The sequence below is a fragment of the Rhamphochromis sp. 'chilingali' genome (genome assembly GCF_963969265.1).
Source record: "Rhamphochromis sp. 'chilingali' genome assembly, chromosome: 5".
Classification (NCBI taxonomy): Eukaryota; Metazoa; Chordata; class Actinopteri; order Cichliformes; family Cichlidae; genus Rhamphochromis; species Rhamphochromis sp. 'chilingali'.
Genome location: NC_137932.1, coordinates 14,027,261 through 14,048,752, shown reverse-complemented (window position 1 = coordinate 14,048,752; position 21,492 = coordinate 14,027,261). Strand labels below are relative to the sequence as shown.

At 39.0% G+C, this 21,492-nt stretch overlaps 1 protein-coding gene across 1 annotated transcript; it reads right to left on the bottom strand.

Moving 5' to 3' along the window:
- Positions 1–2,003: 2,003 nt before the first annotated feature.
- On the bottom strand, positions 2,004–21,365 carry apobb.1 (apolipoprotein Bb, tandem duplicate 1). Its single transcript, XM_080882798.1, has 28 exons — positions 21,217–21,365; positions 20,895–20,927; positions 20,680–20,792; positions 20,442–20,587; positions 20,214–20,361; positions 19,948–20,100; positions 19,556–19,680; positions 19,368–19,453; positions 18,831–19,275; positions 18,602–18,716; positions 17,964–18,110; positions 16,713–16,924; positions 16,441–16,636; positions 16,177–16,356; positions 13,405–13,599; positions 13,148–13,315; positions 12,852–13,057; positions 12,465–12,647; positions 12,246–12,376; positions 11,577–11,787; positions 11,318–11,490; positions 10,831–10,991; positions 10,592–10,701; positions 10,130–10,503; positions 4,198–9,894; positions 3,996–4,107; positions 3,641–3,827; positions 2,004–3,101 (listed from the first exon to the last, which is right to left on the bottom strand). The coding sequence occupies exons 1-28, from the start codon at positions 21,269–21,271 to the stop codon at positions 2,115–2,117; spliced, it is 11,049 nt and encodes a 3,682-aa protein (XP_080738924.1). The 5' UTR covers positions 21,272–21,365; the 3' UTR covers positions 2,004–2,114.
- Between the last annotated feature and the right edge of the window lie 127 nt (positions 21,366–21,492).

The following is a 21,492-nucleotide window of genomic DNA, read 5'->3' as shown; positions in this document are numbered from 1 at the left end:
ATAAGGTCCATCTACTAGTTGTTTTTCTCTTTCTCTCTGACCCAAGAATTAATGTGTAAGACTCACAAGCTGGTACCAGAAGGTCGAAAACACCACAGAGATGAGACCACTTCCTTACTCCCATCCTCCCTTCCTTATCTCTTAGAAAAAGGCTCGTTAAAGGCCAGGTGGTTTGTTTCAGAATTCACTAATGAAAGAACTCTGTATTTTATGTCTAGGAGTGTATTTTGCTGGGATGATCATAAATTGTAGCTGAACTGATAAACTACACACAGGATACTTCTTTGCTCACAAGGCAGGAAGACGTTTCCTTATTTGGTCTGTACTGGTTTGAACTGAGAACTTGCTGACACACGAACCTTTTTTTTCTCTATATAAGCTGTTATGTACTAAATAAACCTTTGAGTTGATTTGGGAAGACAACCTGAAGCAGTCTGTGTTTCCTTGTTCTCCCAAGCTGCTCCCGACGTCGTAACTAACCCAGCTGAATGGCATACCTGAGTGTTACTTTAAATAATTAGGAATCTTAGAAGGAAAGGACAGAACTCTGCTTATCGCTCGTGCCTTGGAGGGAAAACCGGGATGGACATTTTTTCCTTCAGGCCCCTCTGGCCAGCACCAGTAGGCAAGTAGGGTAAAGTGTCTTGCCCAAGGACACAACGACCAGGACAGAGAGCCCAGGGATCGAACCGGCGACCTTCCGGTTACAGATACGCTTCCCAACCCCCTGAGCCACGGTCGCCCTTCAGATAAAAGATAAAACTGAGGTTATTCGCCAAACAAATCTCAGGAACATCGTATCTAACCAGAGACTTACTCCAGATGTTATAACCCTGGCCGGTTTCTGCTGAAGGGTTCTTGTGTTAAAAGGGAGTATTCATCCACACTTTCGCCACTGTACTTGCTCAAAGGGGGTTATGTAATTATTTGGGGTTTCTTTCTAATATTGTAGGGCAGGGGTCCCCAATCCCAGTCCACGAGGGCCGGTGTCCCTGCAGGTTTTAGATCTCACCCTGGGTCAACACACCTGAATCACATGATTAGTTCATTACCAGGCCTCTGGAGAACAAGACATGTTGAGATGGTAATTTATCCATTTAAATCAGCTGCGATGGATCAAGGACACATCTAAAACCTGCAGGGACACTGGCCCTCGTGGACTGGGATTGGGGACCCCTGTTGTAGGGTCCTTACTTTACACTAAAAAGTGCACTGAGGTGACTGTGGTTGTGAACTAGTGCTATATAAATAAAATTTCCACTGGATTATTCAAGTCCAGAACATTGAGAACATGGAGAAAGAAAAACTTTCTGGAAAAACTGAAGATGAAGTAGTTAAACTACAAGTAAAATAGCAATAGATAAAATTAAAGTCTTTGAAATTTTGCTATAGCTTGCACATTTTGTTCCTAGTTGTTATTGGAAATGCTGATTAAACACTGATAAAATGTTCTTATTCTTACCTTTCATTTCATATTCTCATTGCTTAACTGTCAATCTACTCTTACCAGTTTATGAAGAGATAAAATTAATATTGAGCAGAACTGAGTTAATCTTTTTCCTGCAGCCCTCTACAACAGTCCCAGTTTCCAATGTGCCCATTTTTTAAATGAATTAACACCTCAGCTTTAGAAATTCATGTAAAGCTTTGTCCTGATCTCCATATCTGAAGCTAATGTTGCATCTGAAGAAATTAAAAGATATGAATATTTATTCAAACTACAGTGACATTATCGGACAGTTCTGATGATCACTCTTGTAAGATACAGTTTAACATAGACAATTATTTTTGTGTAGTTTGACAGTTTTCCTAATTAATTAAGTTTGGATGTAAATAAAAAAAATCACAAAGCAATAAATCCGACATTTACAGACTGCATTAATGGATTTTATTAATGCTTCTCAGTCTATGCTGGAAGGTGAGTTTGAACAACATTTTACATGTTCTACATGTGTTTCTACAAAATAATCCATCTTCATTAATGGTGTAGCCGGTGTATCTGCTGAACTTATTGTTATAAATATTGAAAAGCTATTTATCCGTATTCTTTCCAAGAATGTGCTCTGAATGGATGGTAGTGTTTCCTATGTACTTAGGCTTCACTCTTTGATGCTTTACTGTTGAAAGTGAAATGGAAGGTCAATCTCAAGCTTTCCATCTCTGACTGTCACGTCGGCTTGAACTTCCTCAGAAGCTTGCTGCAGAACCCCCTGAACCATATTATTGAACTCATATACTACATACATGAACACATTTATAATGTACTCGCACACCATGTTGAACTCCATAGCAGAGATCTGGTCAACTATGTTCTTTAGGACCGTGACAAAGTTACGATAGAGATGATTGATATTGCCAAACATTTCATCTAAATAATCTGACTTGAGAGAGTCTACAAATTCCTGCAATTTCTCAACAATAGCCTCCAGGGTCTCACCTATTTTCACTAGCATTGTGTCAAGACTCTCCATGTTTTTTACAAAATTCACCATTTCCTCAAAGATTTTCTTGGAAACTTTTTTGACTTGATCTATGATCTGCCCTCCATTGACTGCATCACCAACCGGCATCTGCATTTTCACATTGCTCAACCTTTCAACAAAAAAGTTATAGGTGGCCTCCATTTTTTCATAGATAATCTGAATGGTTACTTCTAGCATAGCAGCAATGCTGCTAGATAGCTTCTTTAAGACCTCAGGGAGAGTGGTCGTCTCATCTGACCCAGGCACTTTGAACCTGGTCTCCCTTAAAACCTTAATGACAGCATTTAGGAAGACCTGGACAGTTTTCTGGTATTGTACAATTATGTTCCTGAAGAAAATTGACAGCTGGCTCATTTGAACATCATAATTGGTTGCAGCATTATAGACTTCATTGATGTGGTTAATGACAGAGTCCTTTAACATCTCCATGTACCCTGTGAACTGATACTTGTCAGTAAAGTCTTTGAATGTTGAAATTATGGAAGGAAGTCTCATCTTGATCTGAGAGAGTATTGCTGTGGGTGTCTCCATGTTGTAAACAATCTGTAGATTCATCTTGTCGTTATCCTTGGGAGTAGATCTGATGACCAAGATGTCAACATCAACCTCTGGGGCAGACTAGAAAAAAGAAAAAACAAAACAAAACAAAAGAAAGTAACATTTAGTAACCAAAATCTTAATTTATCGTTGTACTGACATTCTTCTTTTTCTTCTCCTTCTTCAGCTGCTCCTTTTAGGGTTCGCCACAGTGGCTCATCTGCCTTCATACCATACTATCCTTGGGATCCTCTTCTGTGTCACCAGCCCTCTCCATGTCTTCCTTTAATACATTTATAAACCTCTTCTGAGGGCCTAGTCTCTGGCAACTGCATCTTTAACAACTTTTGTTCAATATATCGACTATCCCTCCTCTGTACCATCTCAATCCTGTCTCTAACTTTGTATGTAAACCACACAACCTGCGTTGCCCCTAAAAATCTTGACATCTACGGTCTATCTATTACCCATCTACACCTTGTTTTTCTTAACCCTTCCACTTGTCTCCTTCTCATTCACACACATGTGATCTGCGCACATCTCTCTGTCTAGCCATTTGATCTAGTGCCTTTCTTCCTTAGTGTCCATTGTATTAAAATGATCTTGCTAACAATACTTACAGGGTAACGGCCATAGACTTTTGCACTCATCTGGGATGGGACCGCACGACTGAACTGAAGGCCCAGAAGGCCAGTGGCTGGAGAAGATACTGAGGCACTGATACCATTGCTGTGTGTAGCATATTGAAGGTTCACATCAGTGAAAGTATGACTGGTGAAGTTCACGTTCAGTGCATGTTGTTGAACACTGGAACAAAAGGAAATATTGAAATCACAATTGCTCCTCATCTGTTGTTACATGCAAAAGATATAAAAATATGCAATTTACATATGAAAATATACAGTAAAGCATGAATTATAGCTTTGTGCATTTTCCTAAAATAACACATTTTAAAACAAACATATTGATTATTACCTCATAGCTTGCATAATGGCATGGTTGGCATTCACAGTCAGGTCAGCATGTGTCAGTGTGATTTGGCTAATCATGTTGAAAGCTTCATTCTCAAAGTTTACAGTAGAAGAAGCTATATAAAGAAATTGCATCAAATTTAGTGCTCAACAGTGCTTAAAAAAAGATAAAGACAGAAGTTTTTAGGGATTTTTAATCAACTCACCATCCATGTTGTATTCCAAGATCACAAAAGCAGAGGTTGCAGAGGACTTGGCAACTGCTCTGATGACAGGAGCACGGCTTTCTACTTCAGCTGCCATGCTTGTAGTGTACAGTGGGCTGACAAGCGTAGAATTAGTAAAGATGTGCTGCTTGGTAGCTGTTACTTCAACAACAGTCTTCTCAGAGAGAGCAAAGTCACCCATGTTGGTTGGCTGAGACACGTCAATGTTAATATCAACAGTCAAGGAGGCTGGTGCAAAATCCATTTTGGCTTGGGCAATATGAATCCCTTTGGTATTGAAGTTGAACAGGTTTGCCTCATTGTTGCCAGTATACGTCAGCACTGCATACAAATGGCTCATGGAGGCTTCAATGGAAAGATTCTCATTTACATCCATATCAATGACTTTGGTTGTACCATGGTTAAACTTGGTATCACTAATAACTTTAGAAGTTGAGCGCAGGGCGTCTTTATTCAGGAACACATTAGCTTCGTTATCTAGCATTCCATAAAGAAAGTAGTCTTCATAGACTGTGCCATCCATGTTTGCTCTAGTAGAGGACTCCATGGAAATATAATCAGAGGTTCCTTCAAGCTTCAGACTGTGGTCTGCCTCAGCCTTTCCAACAGTTTTGATCACAGGAATATTCAAATTACCACTTATCCTCAAGGTGGAAATAGCATTTGCTTTGGTTTTTGTGTCTGCATCCAGTTTTTGGTTTGCTTGCATGTCTAGTATTGGCAGGGCAATATTTGCAACTGTTGCCACAGAGACTTCAGTATCATAAGTATCAGCGCTCAGAGTGATGGTGCTGTCATGAGTTCCTGCAATACGAGTGTTTTCTAGGGACAGGGAGTTAGCCATCTTGAATCCCCTCTTGGTGGTAAGACTAGTAGTGCCAGCAAGTTTGACTTGAAGGTCCTCAAACATAGAGGTTGTGGTAGCTTCAAGACGGAACACAAGATCATCTTCTGTATACATTCTGGCATTAGCAATCAGATTAATAATGGCAGACTTGACAGAGAGTTCTGTTATTAGATTGCCCACATAGGGAATTTGGATCAAGCCCATCATATCAGCAAGCGGGGCTGCCTTGCTTTTCTGGTAAACAATCTTAGTATTCACATCCAGAGACTGGTCAGTGATAGTCAAAATGTTGTCCAATCCAGCCTGATCATACAAGTTCAGATCATTGATGGCAGGAGTATGAAAGTCAACAAAAGGCAGATCAATCTCAGGAATACTGATGGGGTATTTCAGAAAGTCAAGACTGGCCTCACTTTCCATGGCAGCGAAGATTCCAACTTCATTTACATTATTTTCAAGAGTGAAGTTGTACAAGATTTTGTACTGGTTAAAACGAGTCAGAATGACTGTATTCATCTTTTGACTGTCAGGACTGATGTGGGCCAAGTAATCATTCTGTAGTTCTATTTTAGCAGTCGAAAATTCAAAACTGTTGACCTTAACATTTCCTTTGTTTTGAAAGTCAAAGAAAAACTCACCAGGGTGAGCTATAACGCTTATTGCATTGGAAAGTCTACCAGTGACTGCACCATAGAGTTCTGTGTCTTTGTTTGCTTTCAACTCAACCTTCATGTCATGAAGGTTTGCATATCCAGATGCAACAAGAAGACTGTTCTTAATAATTGGTGCTTCTGCTTCATTGCGAACATTAAACTTGAAGTAGGAAAATGTGCTAACTTCAGCACTAATATGTTGTTTCATCTTTAACATGGAACAGTCTGTGTCACCACTGAAAGATATGGTGACAATGCTGGGAGAAAATGACAACTCTAACTTGCTGTTGTGGCTGTCATCACCATTAAACGTTCCTGTATTGTCAGCTGTTAGAGTAAGTGTGTAGCCATCTTGGCGAACAAGTGATTTCTGTTTTAGAGCTACCTCATTACTGAGAATGACATTCTTGTCATATTGAATGTCCACTAAATGTGTGTATGTTGTATCAAGAGAAGCAGTCATTCCCCCTTCCCTAGCAATAAAGGCTGTGTTTACAAAGGTAGAAGTGTAAGGTCTAGTAGTGATCTTAATTTCAGTCTTTGCTTGGGCCTGAGCTGATAGGCCATAGAGAGTCACAGATGCCTGATGTTCAACTCCAAGAAAATTGTGCCTGAACTTTACTGTCTCTCCAAAGACAACGCGTCTCATTTTTGGGATTGCAATGCGAGCAGTGGAATCTAGTTTGTAATTGAGAATTTCAAAATTTGGAGAGTTTCCAATGGAAGTGAAAAATCCCTTGAATTGAGGCGTCATTGCATTCTCAGTTGCGTTCTTAAACTCAGCAGATGTCTCCATTGTGTAGATGGGAGTCTGGAGTTTGAGTTCACCAAAGAGTTTACCAAAAGATGGGACTACAATTTCAGTTGGAATGGTTGGAAAGCTTATTTCAGGGACTTGAAGAAACTTGGCAAGTTTTTCTGTAGGGACTTGTGGAATTTTGGGGAATGAGATCTGAGAAAGAGTGATCTCTGGGAGGGTTACCTCAGGGATGGAAGGAAAGTAGTTCATCGTCAAATCTCCAAAGAAAGCATCCATGTCAAACATGCTAATCTTAAAATTTACAATTAAATCAATAAGTTCAATAATTCTCTGCTTGATGTCATCAGTGGAGATTGTGGTGGCTTTAACAATGTGTAACCCAAAGATAGTGAACTCGGGGATGTCAAGCTGAGTTGGAATATCAAGGCTTGTAATTTTGTCTTTGACAAGTTGGGCAACTCTCTTAAGAGTATTAAACACAACTTCATCGAAGATATCCATTAGAGTTTTAAAAACTTCAGCTACTTTGATTTCTCTTAAGTGTTCTGAAAGGTCTCGAACAGACAATAACACCGTATTGACAAAATCTCTTATTGCCCCAAGAAGAATTTCATGTTTTCTAATAATCTCATTCATGATCTGTGCAGACAGATTAACAAACTCCTGGAAGTTTTTATAATCAAATGATTGAAGCTCTTCCACAATCATTTCAATAAACATGTTAATTTCCTGAATTATTTCTTTTACTTCATTTCTTTTCCAGTAGTGGATAGTAAACTCATGGCAATCCATTAAAAAACGATAAAAGTTTGTTATGACAGTAGCGAGATTAGTGATGGTTTCGTCAATCTTGATGTTTTTCACGACCTCCACAGCTTTATCTAAGATTGCTTGAAAAATTTTTTCAGCTTCAAGCTTTGCAATCAGTTCACTTAATTTGGAAGTTATTGTGTTAAGCTTATTTACAATATCAAAGTCCTGAATAATTTTCTGAATAAAATCTGTTATGTGGCTGACAATTTCCGTGGGAATGTAGCTCGTTAATAACTCGATATGAGCTTTTAAGGATGACGTGAAGCTCTTTAGCTCAGCAACAAAAATCTCCAATGTTTCTTTTATACCTCTGAGGATTGACTGTAGTTTGGCTTTGATTTCATCCTTGCCAGCAATATCATGTAGGAATGCAAAGCTGCTGCCCTTTAGTCTTTCCAAGTCAAAGACTTGAATGATTTCTCCTATGGTTTCAGTTGCATATTCAATAATGGGCTCGATATCATATTCCTCATTAAGGTTATTCAGCCATTCCTGGATTGCTTGAATGGTGGTTTCAGGGAAATTGCCACTAAAAATAGTTTCATTCACCGCATCAACAAAGTTCTGGATGTAAACAGAGAGATTAGCTAGTAGTTTCTTAATAGTAACATTTAGGTTCCTCAAAAATGTTTCCACATCATTCATGGAGATAGTATATTTCTGAATTAAATGACTGAAAAGCTCTTTCAGTTGAATTATCTTGCCTTCTATATTCAATTCAGTAAGTAGGTCACTTATATGTTGCGGGAGAGCCTCAACTTTAGCCCTTATATTATCATTGTTGATGTAGTGCTGCAGTTCATCTACAACATTCAAAAGAAATCCCTTGATGTGTTCCAGGAGGGCAAACAGATTTGGAATCTGAATTATGTGACTATCTGTGTTCTTGTCATATTTGAGTAAGCCAGAGACAGTGAACTCCTGGTTGTCTGTGGAAGCTGTGTTAATAATGTTTGTAAGGATTGTACTAGAAACCTCAATTCCAGTTGTCTCAGCAGTGTTATAAACATCTATGTTCTGATCAAAGGTGTGCTCATTCATTTTAGACTTGAATTTAAAACTAGTCCTTTGCTCTTGGAGTGACAAAGTAGTAATCATCTTGTTGTCAAATGTGGTCTCAAGGGAAAACCCATTATTCGGTTGATGGGTTACGGATGCCCTGCCTTCATTTGAGCTGGCAAGAGCCATGGGCTGAGCTCTAAAGAGAAACTTATTGTAGATCTGGGCACTCTCTCTTCCATAAATGGCCATATCTCCTTCAGCATTCAATATGGCATCCAAATTGAAATCAAAAGGAGCAATATTGCAACGCACAGTGTGGCTTAAGCGCACCGGTTGTGAGTGAAAGCGGACATCATTGGTAATCATGGCAACAAGGCCGACAACTTCAACTTCAGTGTTGTGGTTCATGTGAGTTCCAAGGAATTTTCCAGTCGTGCTGCACTTTGCATTAGCACTCATGTCACCATAACTGATCTGATAGGTGTGCTTGAGCTCTTCTTCACCATTGTTGGCTTTCAAAACTCCACTCAGATCCATCTTGCCAAGCCCTACCTGCAGCTGTGCCTGATTAATAAAGTTAGCACTCAGGAGATTTAGATTGTTGTTAACATTTGAAGAAACACTGTGGGGGTTCAGGTCGAAGGTGATATCATGAGTGTAAGAGGCATAATCCCTTGCAGAGGCTTCAGCCTTTGAGTTGAAGTTAAGGCCGAAGAGAGTTAAGGTAAAATTGTTGGTGTTGTCAACCTTGATTTCATACATCGCAGCCCTGTTGGTAATGGCTAGAGTAGCTCTTGTAGCATCAACCTCGGCATCAAAGGTGTTTTCCATGGACAGCGGGCTATGGAGAGTAGTTGTTCCTTTTGTGGTGAAACCATCTTTATTCATTCTCAGAATGACCTTATGAGTAGCCTCATTTTCAAGAAGCTTCACATTGGCATCACTATTTATAGCCAGACCATTGACATCAAGAGAGGCGGTCAGCAAAGAGTAAACATGATTTTCAGAGTAGTCTGTGTTTGTTTCCATCCTCAAGATGACTTCACCAGCACCAGCAGAGGCTTCTATCTGATTTTGCATCTTCATGCCAAGAGCAAGGGCATTTGCAGCACATATCAGTTTCACTCTGCTATCTCTGATAGAAAGCTCAGCATTGTGAGTGATGACATCAAAGGCACTGGTTTTAGACGCAACTGAGACTTCCCCATTGATATAGGTTCCTGTAATTACATTCAGGGCCTTAACAAGTGTGGAATCTACCTGAAAATTAGAATCAAACTTTACTTCTGGCCTGAATGGGAAGATGGTTAAGGACTGGATTGAGAGAGTCTTGCCATAAATGGGTCCAGCTTCAAATGCCACCTGAAATTTGTTGTCAACAGACATTTCCTCATGGTTTATTCCAGCCATACCAGTGTGCTCTGTGACAACACTGAAACCAAGTGGACTTCTGGCTTCTATCTTGGTGTTTGTTTTCAAATTAATTGCATCAGAGATGATTGCATCTTCAACAATGCTAATCCTGGCTTCAACGAATTTGTGGGCCAAAGAACTTTCAAATTGGGCTTTGATGGAATCGGTAGTGGCGACTTTTCCAGAGCCTAGATTAAAAAAACACACACAAGGACAAAAAACAAAAAAAATGCTTAATTGCTGACTAATAACTTCAGAATCCCTATGGTGACTACTTTACCAGAAAAGATCCATTTGCTTGTATACAATATCCATATATACATCAAGAATCTCTTGAAAACTATTCCAACACAAAAAACAGCACTTCATTTGAACTACACATTAGCAACTTTAAATTTATCAGTGATCTTCAGTGTGAAGTACCTTCAAGCTTTATTGAAAGAATGTCAATTGGGGAGGTTCCTTTGATGACAAACTTGGCTGAGTAGCTTTGTGATTCATCTTGGTCTACGCCGAAAGCCACAGAGGCCTCTGTGTCATATAAGTTGCTTTTCATCACTGTTGAAACCTCAGCTCTACCAAACAAGGGAATAGATAGCATGATGCTCTCAGGAACAACAAACTCTGGGATGGAAATCTCCATAGAGGGGATTTCCAGTCCATACTGCTGTAGAGACAGGCCTGGTGTGGTCAAAGCTGGTGGGAAGTTAAGCTCTTCTGTTGACTTTCCTCCAAGTGGCACAGGGATAGCAATTGTGAAGCGATTATTGTTTATGTAATAGATGGCTGTTGCCTCACTATTAAAAAGATAAAAGTAAATATCTGGTTGTTTAGGGAGAAAAATTAGACAGTTTTAATATTTACCATGAGGTTTAACACACTTACGTATTCAGGAATAGTGTCTCTGGTAGGGAAATCTCTGGCATTTCAGGCAATCTGAAGTTCTGAATGTAAGGGAAATCAGCACCATACTTTTCCATGTAATTGTTTGCTGCCTAAAAACAGATAACCATTATTATATGCACTGTTACAAAATTTCCTCTAGGATTAATAAAGTACTATGTTTTTGAGTTCATGTTTTTTTTAAGAAAAACACTTGTATAATTGAGCAAATATGTATGTACCTCCACAAACTTCTTGAAGATATGACGAACTTTCATGTCAGTTTGTGCCACTTGCATGTCAAGAAGATCATTGCCATAATTTTTAATCAAGTCGCCTTTAGGCAACATGGTGGTCTTGGCGTTCACATCCGACTTGACCTCAACCTCAATTTTTGTGGCATCTAAAATGATAAAGAAGAGAGCACTGAATAAAATCCAGAACAACTTTATGAGAAAAACCAAATTCAGATTGTTTATTTTAAAGATCATATCATAACCTGCATATAGCTATTAGAAATGGGTCACTCTGTCTTGATCATAGTTGCCTTTAAATGGTCAGTAAAACCATTTTTTAGGCTGCAATTATTAACTATGATGAAGTGACAGATATTTCTACAGATAGGAGGATGTCATTTTTCATACCTTGATACAAAAAAGCAACAATATGCAACTGTTAAATAACTTGTGATGGGACATTTAGAACACTGTAACTGAAAAAGCAATTTACCATATTTGATATTGATTATCTGTTGAGAGTTGGCATCCATGACCTTGATTTCACTCTCAAGCTCCAGTTCCACTTCTTCATCACGTTTCATTGTAGCTGTGACAGTAGCATCAGCACTGATTGATGGGACCACAAGTTGGACTTGGAGCATACCTTCCTTCATAGCCTTCAGACTGAAAGAACATATACATCTTGCTGTTAATGATAGCAGTGAGATTAAAAAAAAATATGTGTGTGTGATCTGTAGTTGCTTTCTTACTTGGCACGACCAACCAGGGAGAGCTGAAGAACATTTTTGTTTAAAAAATTGAGAAAGATGGCGTGAGTTCCTCTGCCCTTTGTGTTTCCATCCACAACACCCAGCCTAACTCCAGCCTCCACATCGTAGTCGGGGATCTGGATGTCGGCACTGATGACATGCCTCCTTCTGTTATATTTCATGACTGCTGTGGCTTCTGTAGGCTCTGCACCTGTTGTTGACCAATTGAATGACTAAAGTTACAGTTACATCCATAATTTGTTGGACAACAGAATGATGGAAAGAGAAAAGTATGGGAAGGAAAGAAAAAGCTCCAAAGCATGCCACATAATATGTAAAACCTATTGGAGGCAATGTTATGGGACAGGTTTGCAGGGTTGCCACTGATTGTACAGGTCTTCACAGTGCAAGTGGATGATTACAGTTATGGTAGTTTGTCCAATCAACTTTGAGCTGTTGAAAATGGAGGATTATGTATGACAACCTCTGCAATTTCTAAGCAGTTAATGCAAAACTTGTTAAAACCCTTTGAATTAAAGCATTCAAATTTAAAATCCACTGTGGTGGTATAAGAAGACAAATTTATAAAAATGTTGTCTTTGTCCAAAAAATTATGATTTAACTGTAAACAAATCAAAAGGAAAAAAAAAATCAAATATTGTACATTACCGTCAGCTTTTAGAATAAACTTCAAGGAATCAACTTTCTGCCGGTCATTGTCTCCCTCGCTGAGGAGTTCATAGGCAATAGTGGCTGTGTACTCGGAAACTTCACCAGTTGGGTGCAGCTCCACAACATATCTGTTAGGTTAAATGGACAGTATTTATTTATGAAATAATTACATTTAAGACACAGTTATTTTCTGTTGGTTAAGAATATTTTACAAACTTGCTGTCTCCAGTGAGGGGGAAGTAGGGCACTGTCTCCTGAGAGGAAGCGTCAATGTATTGCAGAGCAGTGCAGTATTTCATTCCCACAAAGGCAGGACTACACTCACTAACATCAACCTTGTCCCTCACCATAGGAGGGATGGTCTTCACCTCTGATCCCGTCACAGCCACAAGGTTGTTTCTAAGTAGGAATTGTAGCAAAGGAAAAATATAATTCTGTCCTAAATGAATTTAATCAAAGATACATATAAACAAAGCTTTGTTTATTTTACTTTGACAAACATTGGCCAGTTTATAATTCAAGATAAGATTTAATCAGCTGTTTTCTCTGCATTCATATTGGAGAAAAGTTACATAATATATAAAAGATCTAGCTCTCGCTTACGTAATTTTGATGAGCTTTGTTGGACTTGTTGGAGCAGGGATGGTCAGCTTAATATTATCACGACCAAAGGTGATCTTGGCATTCAGGCCACTCTCATGGAAAATGTTGGTGTGCATTTCTAATCCAGAGTTGACATATTCAGGGATGTGAGAGCCAATCTGAGTTGCAAACTCAATACCAGCAGAGGGCATGAAGGTCACTTCACTCTGTGTGGAAACAGGAGAAAGGTTAACACCTGTGATGATGTGGTGAAAAAAAATGACAGGTGGCATTTAAATATATTTATGGAGGATTACCATGTCACGAGCAATCCTCAGTCCACCCTTGATACCGGGTGTAAAAGTACCAGAGAGTGCAATCCTCAGAGGCACACCGGTGACAGTAGGCAGGAAGAACTCATTGTCCATGAAGATGTAGTGGGCAAAGATTGTGTTGTCAGAGTTCACCATTAGTGCTCTAATTAACTGTGGAAAATAAAAACACACGTATAATAGAATCTTTAAATCATTAGCAATTGATTGCTCACTGTGAATGTCCTTTAACTTTATCTTACATCAGTTGGGAACATCTTTAACATGTTGTTGACCATCGTAGCAGCAGAGTAGGCTATCTCCTCCATTTCATTGGTCTTCAGATATCCCAGCTCATTTCCCAAAAGTCTCAGATAAACCATTGCCTCTGGAGACTGCATGGTCTTCAGCTCTCTCACCAGTTTGTTGAGATTTTGTCCGATCTCCTTCATCAGGTTCTAGGAGGCCAAAATATAGGCAAACAATTTAAAAAGTTACCCACTGAAAGAGTTCATAATTAATTTAAAGTCTGACTAACGTAAAACAGATTGCTCTTCAATTCAATTCAGTTCAATTTTTATATAATGCCTAATCACAGCAGCAGTGGTCTCAAGGTGTATTGTAAGGTATTATAAGGTGGAGACCCTAATATAGAGAAACTCCAGTAATCGAACAACCCCTTTGAGCATGCACTTGGCTAAAGCGGGAAGGAAATCTTCCCTTGTAACCGGAAGAAACCAGGCCCAGGAAAGAAGAAATAAGTGTATAAACTAGTGTTTCAGCATCACTCTGGGGCAGGATTTTCCTATTTTTTTTTAATGATCTTGCACTAATGTAAGAAAGAAGTCCTACATATTTATTTAATATACAGACTGAAGGACATATCCTTGTTAGAAATTACCATAAGAGTCCTCAGTGTCACTGGAGGTCAATGCCATTCATGCAGTTATCTTATTAGAGACCATTTTTCTAAGGTTTTTAAGTTTTACATCAGTTTAGAAGTAGGGAATGGATAGAAAGAGCTGGGTATCATCTGCATAGTAATGAAAATGTATGCTACACCTAAGAGGAGCAATGTAATGTAAACAGAATTGGTCCTAGCATGGAACCCTGTAGAATTCCGTAATTTACCTCAGCGTGTGAGAAGACTCCCCATTTACATAAACAAATTGGAATCTAATAGATATGATTCAAACCACTGTGGCACAGTACCTTTAATTCCTACAGAATGCTGTAATCTTTTTAATACAACACTGTGCTCAACAGTATCAAGGGGTATAGGGATGGGGTGGAGAGAACAGGAGGAGAGAAGATGCAGATATGTGTGTAGACCAGAGATGGGCGTTAACGCGTTACTGTAATCCGATTACTTTTTTCAAGTAACGAGTAAAGTAAGGGATTACTATTGCAAAAAGTAATTAGATTACTGTTACTTTCCCATAAGCACACTGCGTTACTGCGTTACAGCGTTACTAAAACCGTGATTTTTTTTTTGCGAGAATATCTCATTACAGTGATATAAGCGAGTGCGACGTTCGTGATAACAGCTGTGTGCAGATCAACAATGGATAATATATCGAGTGTGGGAGAGAGTATGAGCATGCAGCGTTTAAAGCGTGGAAGTACTGACCTTATTTTGAGTTTGATTCCACAAAAAGTGACAAAAACATTAGTGTCTGTTGTGCCTGGGAAGAAAACTTCTTTTTACTGCGAAAAAACCCCCTAAACTTCCAAGCAAGCACTGAGTGCGCTACGACGTAATGGGAAATTCACAGAGAAACTCGCGGATTCTTCAACTGCCTGCAGCGGCACACCTGCACCAGGGTAAACCTCCGCCTACCCCACTCCTGCTTTACAGGTGAAAATAGAGCAACAGGACCGCTGAGTCTTTGATTTTATTTATTTTCTGTTGTGTTTTACTTGCATCTATTTGAAAGAGTGAGTGTAAACACAAAAAAATATTTTATTTTATTTTATGTGCTGGAATGTGCAGAAAATAGGTTTAAATGTTAAACAAATTTCTTCCAGTCAGAGAATGTTGCATATAATTACATTTTTTAAAAGATTAAAACTAATAAAACAAGTTTTAAAAAGAGACTTTTCCATTTGATTACATTTTATATGATGGATTATGCAGAAAAAGTAGAATTGGGCTGAAAGATCTATCGCTTTATCACCTATTCAGGTTGTAAATCGTGTTTTTAAAAAGTAACTAAGTAATTAATTACTTTTGAAAATAAGTAACCAGTAAAGTAACGGGATTACTTTTTGGGGGAAGTAATGAGTAATTTGTTACTGATTACTTTTTTCAAGTAACTTGACCAAGACTGGTGTACACTGCAATTCTACTTCCTGGTCTAAATTCTGCATAGTCATGTTTTTGGGGATTTAATACATTTAGCCAGATTTCTAGAAATCAGAGTTGCTTTGTCTGAAGCGGGATGGATGCTATCCCTTCTAACAAGACCAGGTATTCACCAGAAAGTTTCTTAATTGTCTATAAAACGCACATTGTTTTATGGACACCACTCAGATAGAGGGCAATTTAAGGACAACATGTAGCTAAACATGTCACTCCTAATCTGATTGGGGAGGGAAACAGAGAAAGCTAGAGTCCAACATGTGTTAGCAACGTTACACACCAGATGTCAAATTTATGGAACTGGGAGTCAATAAATTATAATTTTACTGAGTCTACGTTTGTCTTTAGAGAGCAGTTTCAGGGTTCCTTCAATGTCGCCTGCTCTGGCCCCAGGAAGATAACTGACTATTGCTGCAGGTGTCTCTAACATCACACTTCTCAAAACAGATTCACCAATATCCACAGTTTGTTCCTCAACGTGTGTGTAGGTTTCTGTTTAGGATCAAGTTTCCTCCTCGTGGTCCCCTAGCCAGCCTGTTTTCTATGGCTGCTCGGGACAGTCGGCTGGGGGAGGGCGAATGGTGGCTAAGCTACCCTCACCTGCACTGACTGCTGGGGCCAGGCTAGCTACAGGGTTTTCTAGGTTGTGGTGAAAGGTGTCCAACTGAAATACCTGTCTATTTATCCGGTCCGCCTTGAAAGCAGGGATCACGTTCTGCATGACCTCGCGGATCCTTTGTGGCATGTTGTCAGACACAAAATACATAGTCTGCATGGCAGTGTCAGGGAAGAATCCATTTTCTCCAAACAAAGCTTCAACAGTTGGCTCAAATCCTGTCCCCTCCATACCGATCTTCAAAGGTGACAGATTTATTCTGTTAAACCGAACATTTCAAAACAGTGTCTCAATTTGCAGTAAATGGCCCAAAATCATTACCTCCACCATGTCAATGTCATAGCCAAATGCCTTGAGAGTCATTTCAAGCATGACCTCCTTAGGCAGGTAGCTTGTACCCTCAAAGATCATATTGCCCTCCAAAGATCCAAACTTATAGTTGCGAGAGAACTTTGTGGGGTCCATAATGGGCCCAATCTCATTACCCTGAATGGCATCCTGAAGCTTATGTCTCAGCCTGTAGAAAAAAATAGTCGAGTTATTGTCACCGAATTAGAATAACAACTTTCTAATTACCAATAATTCTCACTTACGCTTGAGTCTCTGACCCAGATGAGGACAAAATGTTGGTAATGTGGGAGATGACAAAGCTCTTGACTTGTTGGTCCTGTATATTGGGCAAGGCATTCTGCACCCGGGCAAGTTCACTTAGCTGAGGATTTTTCATAAGTACCAGATATGCAGCAATACGTTTTTGCATGGGACTAGTGCTGTCCAGAAGAACCTGCATAAACTCCTCTCTGCCCTGTGCCCAAAGTACATAAAAAAAAAATTAGTGTAAAAAAATAAATAAATAAATAAATTATATGGGTCTGACTTGAAAGGACACCAAATTTAATGACATGCTGCATTGGTAGAGTGTTGGTTAAAAGTTTACATGTACTCGTTATTGGCATGAATGTCACAGTAATTTGGGACTTGTAATGCTTTCTTTGAAATGTTCTTTTTCCAGGGTGGAATGAATGTACAACATACATCTTTCAAGTCTTTAAAAAACAAGATTTGGGGACACAAATTTGAATTTATTTCAGATTTTCTATTATCTACACAGGATCAAACATATGCATACAAGTATAAATACACCCCAATAAATATTTGATTAAATGTCCCTTAGAAAGATGCACCTCAAATATACTTTTGGTAGTTTATTGGCATTTAAAGGAATCATTAAACTCATAAAATTAACATGACATTCATGCCCATGATGTAGAAAGACAAAAGAGATGAGTAGAATTGTGAAGAAGTGCTCACAGTGTATGTATCCCAACTCATTCTGAGTAAGGATATTTTTAATTACAGAGATATTGCACAGATGAAAGCAGAAAGAGGTCTGAGATATTTGTCTAATATTCACACTGAAGGACATATCCTGGTCAAAAGGTAAATTCAGGAGAAAACATTACAAGTCATGTGTCATCTGGCTTTATCCATAAATAAAGCTGGGTGTCATCTGCATAGCAATGAAATTGTATGTAGTGTTGTCTAATAATGTTATCCAAGGGAAACATGTATGTTGTAAGTTCGCACAGAACTTTGTCGAATTTCATAAAAATTTCATTTAATACTCCTGCTATGTGATAATTTTTATAATACATTTTTGTTATCAGTGATATCAGATGCTACACTGAGTTGCAACTCTTCACTAGTGCTCTATCTGTGCTTTGTTGCACGGTAAATCTTGACTGAAATTCTTCAAATAAACAATTTCTGCAAGTGATTAGGTAACTATTTGAGAACTACTTTTTCAAGAATTTCTAAAATAAACTTTTTTAAAAATAGGTTACCTCCTCAGGGAGAGGGGTCAGCCTGTACACTTGAATTGCAGCTTGTTGCACGGCCAGAGAAGCTGTAGGTTTGTTCACACAGTTGATCACAGCAGTCCTGAGTGCTGGACTAGCAGGTACCACAGCTGGAGCCATGTTTCCAATAACCTAAGATAAAAAGTAAAGCAAATAATCAACACATGAAGAAGAATAAAAATTCATGCATGCTTCAACATGCTCTACAGGTGAGATTATGATATCTTGTTTTGTAATGGGCAATTTTAGCGTGTTGCTCCAAAGGATCTACCCTTTAAATGTATATCATTGATTTCTGTTTATTTTGCTATAATACATGAAATCTGTGTCTGTGTGTGTTTGCTTGCTTCTGTAGTCGCGAACTACTCCAACACAATCAGGAGTTGAGAAAACAAATAGGCAGACAGGTACAGCTGAGAACCCTAAAGGTTCAATATCAGATGTTACATTGTAATCATTGTTGCCTAGCAACCACCTAGCTAATAAAAACATTGTATCATCAAGATTCAATATGTATTGATATATTTTTGCTTCAAACAATCATAATTATCATAAAAGTAATTCTCTAACTTTATTTCTACAGTAACAGTATTTTAATTTGAAGTTATGGGCAGAATACTTACCCTGAGTGTCATAAAAGTTTTGTCTTTGTCTCCAGAGCAATCACCCAACTGGGAAGCCATGAACTCCGCAACAGAGTGAATCTCAGGAATTTGCCTTCCTTCAGACTTGTAAAACCTGTTAAAAGAAAAAACACAATATTTAGCCTCTAAAAGTATTTCACAAAGAAAGAACTAGTAAAATATTATTGATAAATCTTCCCTTGAATAAAGTCTGATTTAATTTGCTTACCTCTTTACAACATTGCTCAGAGCATACATGACAGGCTTGCTGGGTTTGTATTTGGCCATCTCGAGCATATCGTGGATCAAGAGTGCAGAAGGATTGGACACGAGTCCCAAAGCAAAGACAGTCGCATCAACCTCAAGAGCGTTGGTGTCAAAGGTCCTGAGGATCTTCATGATGGCACTGCTGCATTCAGGCGTTCCACATTGAGCCAGTACCTGGTAGGTGAGGACTCGGGATACCGCAAGAGCCTCAGGGAGTGCCGCGCTCAAGGTTTCTGTTTTCATTCCACGGACCGTTGAGACAAGCTTGTGGAACAGGGGAGCTCTCTTCTCACCCTCGTTCTCAGACAGAGTGTCCAGTTCTCTCAGGAGATTCAGAACTGCATCTTTATCCTGTACAAAACTCTTGTCCTCAACAGCCTCCATGTGGAGATCCTTGACAATGACACCTTAGCAGACAAACAAAAAGATTATCATGAGTCTGCACTACATTGTGGTTATAACAAATCAAAACAAAGCAAATTAAACAGAAAAGGCTTACCGTGAGCAAAGATTCTGTCATTGTGAGGAGAAACTTTAACCACGGTGAGCTCTTGCTTTCCGACATTGGCAACTCCATATTCTCTCCTTAAATATAGAAAACAGGGATAAAAACAAAACAAATGCATATCCCTGTGTGTACTTACATAGCAGAGCATTCAATAGAGTCTAGTACAAGGTTTGACTTACTTATATGAGAAGGGAATGAGGATGTGGTTCTCGGTGCAGGACCCAAAGGTCATGTGTTTTTTCTCATTGTCAAACCTGTAATTGCAGGTTTGGGAGCTTCTGATCAGCTGAGCAAGAGGGTAGTGCTTAAAAGTTATAGATGAGGATGTTAGCATTGTGGATATTTGTGTTGGCACATTTTTGTGTAATCTTTTGCAAAAGTAAAGGCATTACAATTTTTTTTTTTTAAAAGATACTCAATTCGGCTTTTCTTTCCATTATAGCTCAAATTTAACCACCAGTGTGTTAAGACACATTAATACCACAGTACAACGAACAAAGGTAGAGTTTCTCTTTTGATTTGTCATAGTGTTTAAAGTTTTCAGCTCACAGCTTGTCTTTGGGTGCCTTACCATGCCGGTGATAAGAGCCAAGGGGCTGGTGTGATCTCTCATTGGGACAAATTTGTCACATCTGGACAGATCCCTGTTTAGGCTGACATCAGTTGCAATGTCTTCTCTAGCATTGACTGTGTAGTGGGTCTTGCAGTTGCCGTGAATTGTAGGCTGCAGCGAATATGGTAAAGATTAGAGGAACTAAATAAAGATGTATAATATATGATTACGAAACCATTTTTAATAAATATAAAATGTGGTTTAATGTTGTTAAAGTGTTGTACCATATTCTTGTTCTTGTCTTCTTCCAGCACAGGAACAGCCAGTGCAGAGATGATACCCCTCTTAAAGTTCAGGACAGTTGTTGTTTCACCATCCTCAGGGTACAGTTTCACATCATACAAACCCTCAATCACGACCCTCAGGGGATACCTTTAAAAAACAGTGCACAGTCTCCAAATATACCACTTTTTTTTTTCAATGGTTTAAATTATCATGGAGAAATTACATACTTTTCCATTTCAGCAGCAAAGGCATCAGAGCTGGGGCTGTTGGCAAACACAGGGTTACCCTGTGTGTCCGTGTCAACGACTTCACTCAGCCTGCAGCCAGTAGTGCGCACAATGAAACTACAAGTCTGAGGCACTTCAATTTCAACCTGTGAGAGGAGGGAAATTTCTTTTTCTGAAATACATGGATTGGAAAGGGGAAAACTGATGATTTAGCATCATCGTGAGGTGTTTCTCATACCTTGCAGGAAGCCTTGTGTCCATTCTTGAGATGTGAGGCTCCGTTGATAGCATTCAGAGATTCAGCTTCATATTGGTATTCATACTTGTGTAGGCTCTTGTACCTTTGAGCCACTAGGAGAGATGAGATTAGAGTAATGAGAAATCATTTATTAGTTATCTTTTGGAAACTACTGCTACTGTGCAAACTTGATGTCAACATCAAAATGAACTTACAGAGACAGGTTGGTTGATCCCGATCTTGTGCAACTGGAAAACAAAGATTAATCATTTGCTTTAGCACCTGTAATACAACTAAAACGCAGTGCACTACAACTTAAACCCATCTACCAAGCCTAATAATAACCTAGCAAGGATTTACACATAGGTGAGTACCATCAGATGTTTTGTGTTTTCCCAATTTTTGTACTTGTTGCATGTTTTTTTTAACCTTCATTCAACAATTCTGCAAAGACTACAGTACACTGATATCTATTGCAACCTTTTTAACGCTGTAAAAAATACTCTTTTAAACTGAAAGAATTTAGGAACTACTCACAAGTCAAGGCAGATGTACTGAGGAGCAGCAAAAGGCAGAGCTTTGAGTCCCCCATGATTGGTTCGTTGAAGCCCCCTCCTTTTGGGTCAACGAGCACTCCGAAATGAGACTGATTTTTTTGTACTTCAGCTTGAGACTTTTATACTCTCAGGTGGGCCCTGTTGGGAGACTGGGAGGCACAGACAATTCTTTGAATGCTCAAAGTCCACCCGACCCTCTTGTGTGTGGAGGGACAAAGGCAAAAGGGTTTAAAACACACTTAGAGCTAAAAGACGA

What these genes read in the sequence shown, in the direction of transcription:
- apobb.1 (XM_080882798.1), bottom strand. Translation starts at nt 21,271, where the DNA reads ATGGGGGACTCAAAGCTCTGCCTTTTGCTGCTCCTCAGTACATCTGCC. An exon ending in GGATCAACCAACCTGTCTCT is followed by an intron (nt 20,793 to 20,894) that starts GTAAGTTCATTT and finishes CATCTCTCCTAG; the next exon opens with TGGCTCAAAGGTACAAGAGC. An exon ending in GACACAAGGCTTCCTGCAAG is followed by an intron (nt 20,588 to 20,679) that starts GTATGAGAAACA and finishes CTCCTCTCACAG; the next exon opens with GTTGAAATTGAAGTGCCTCA.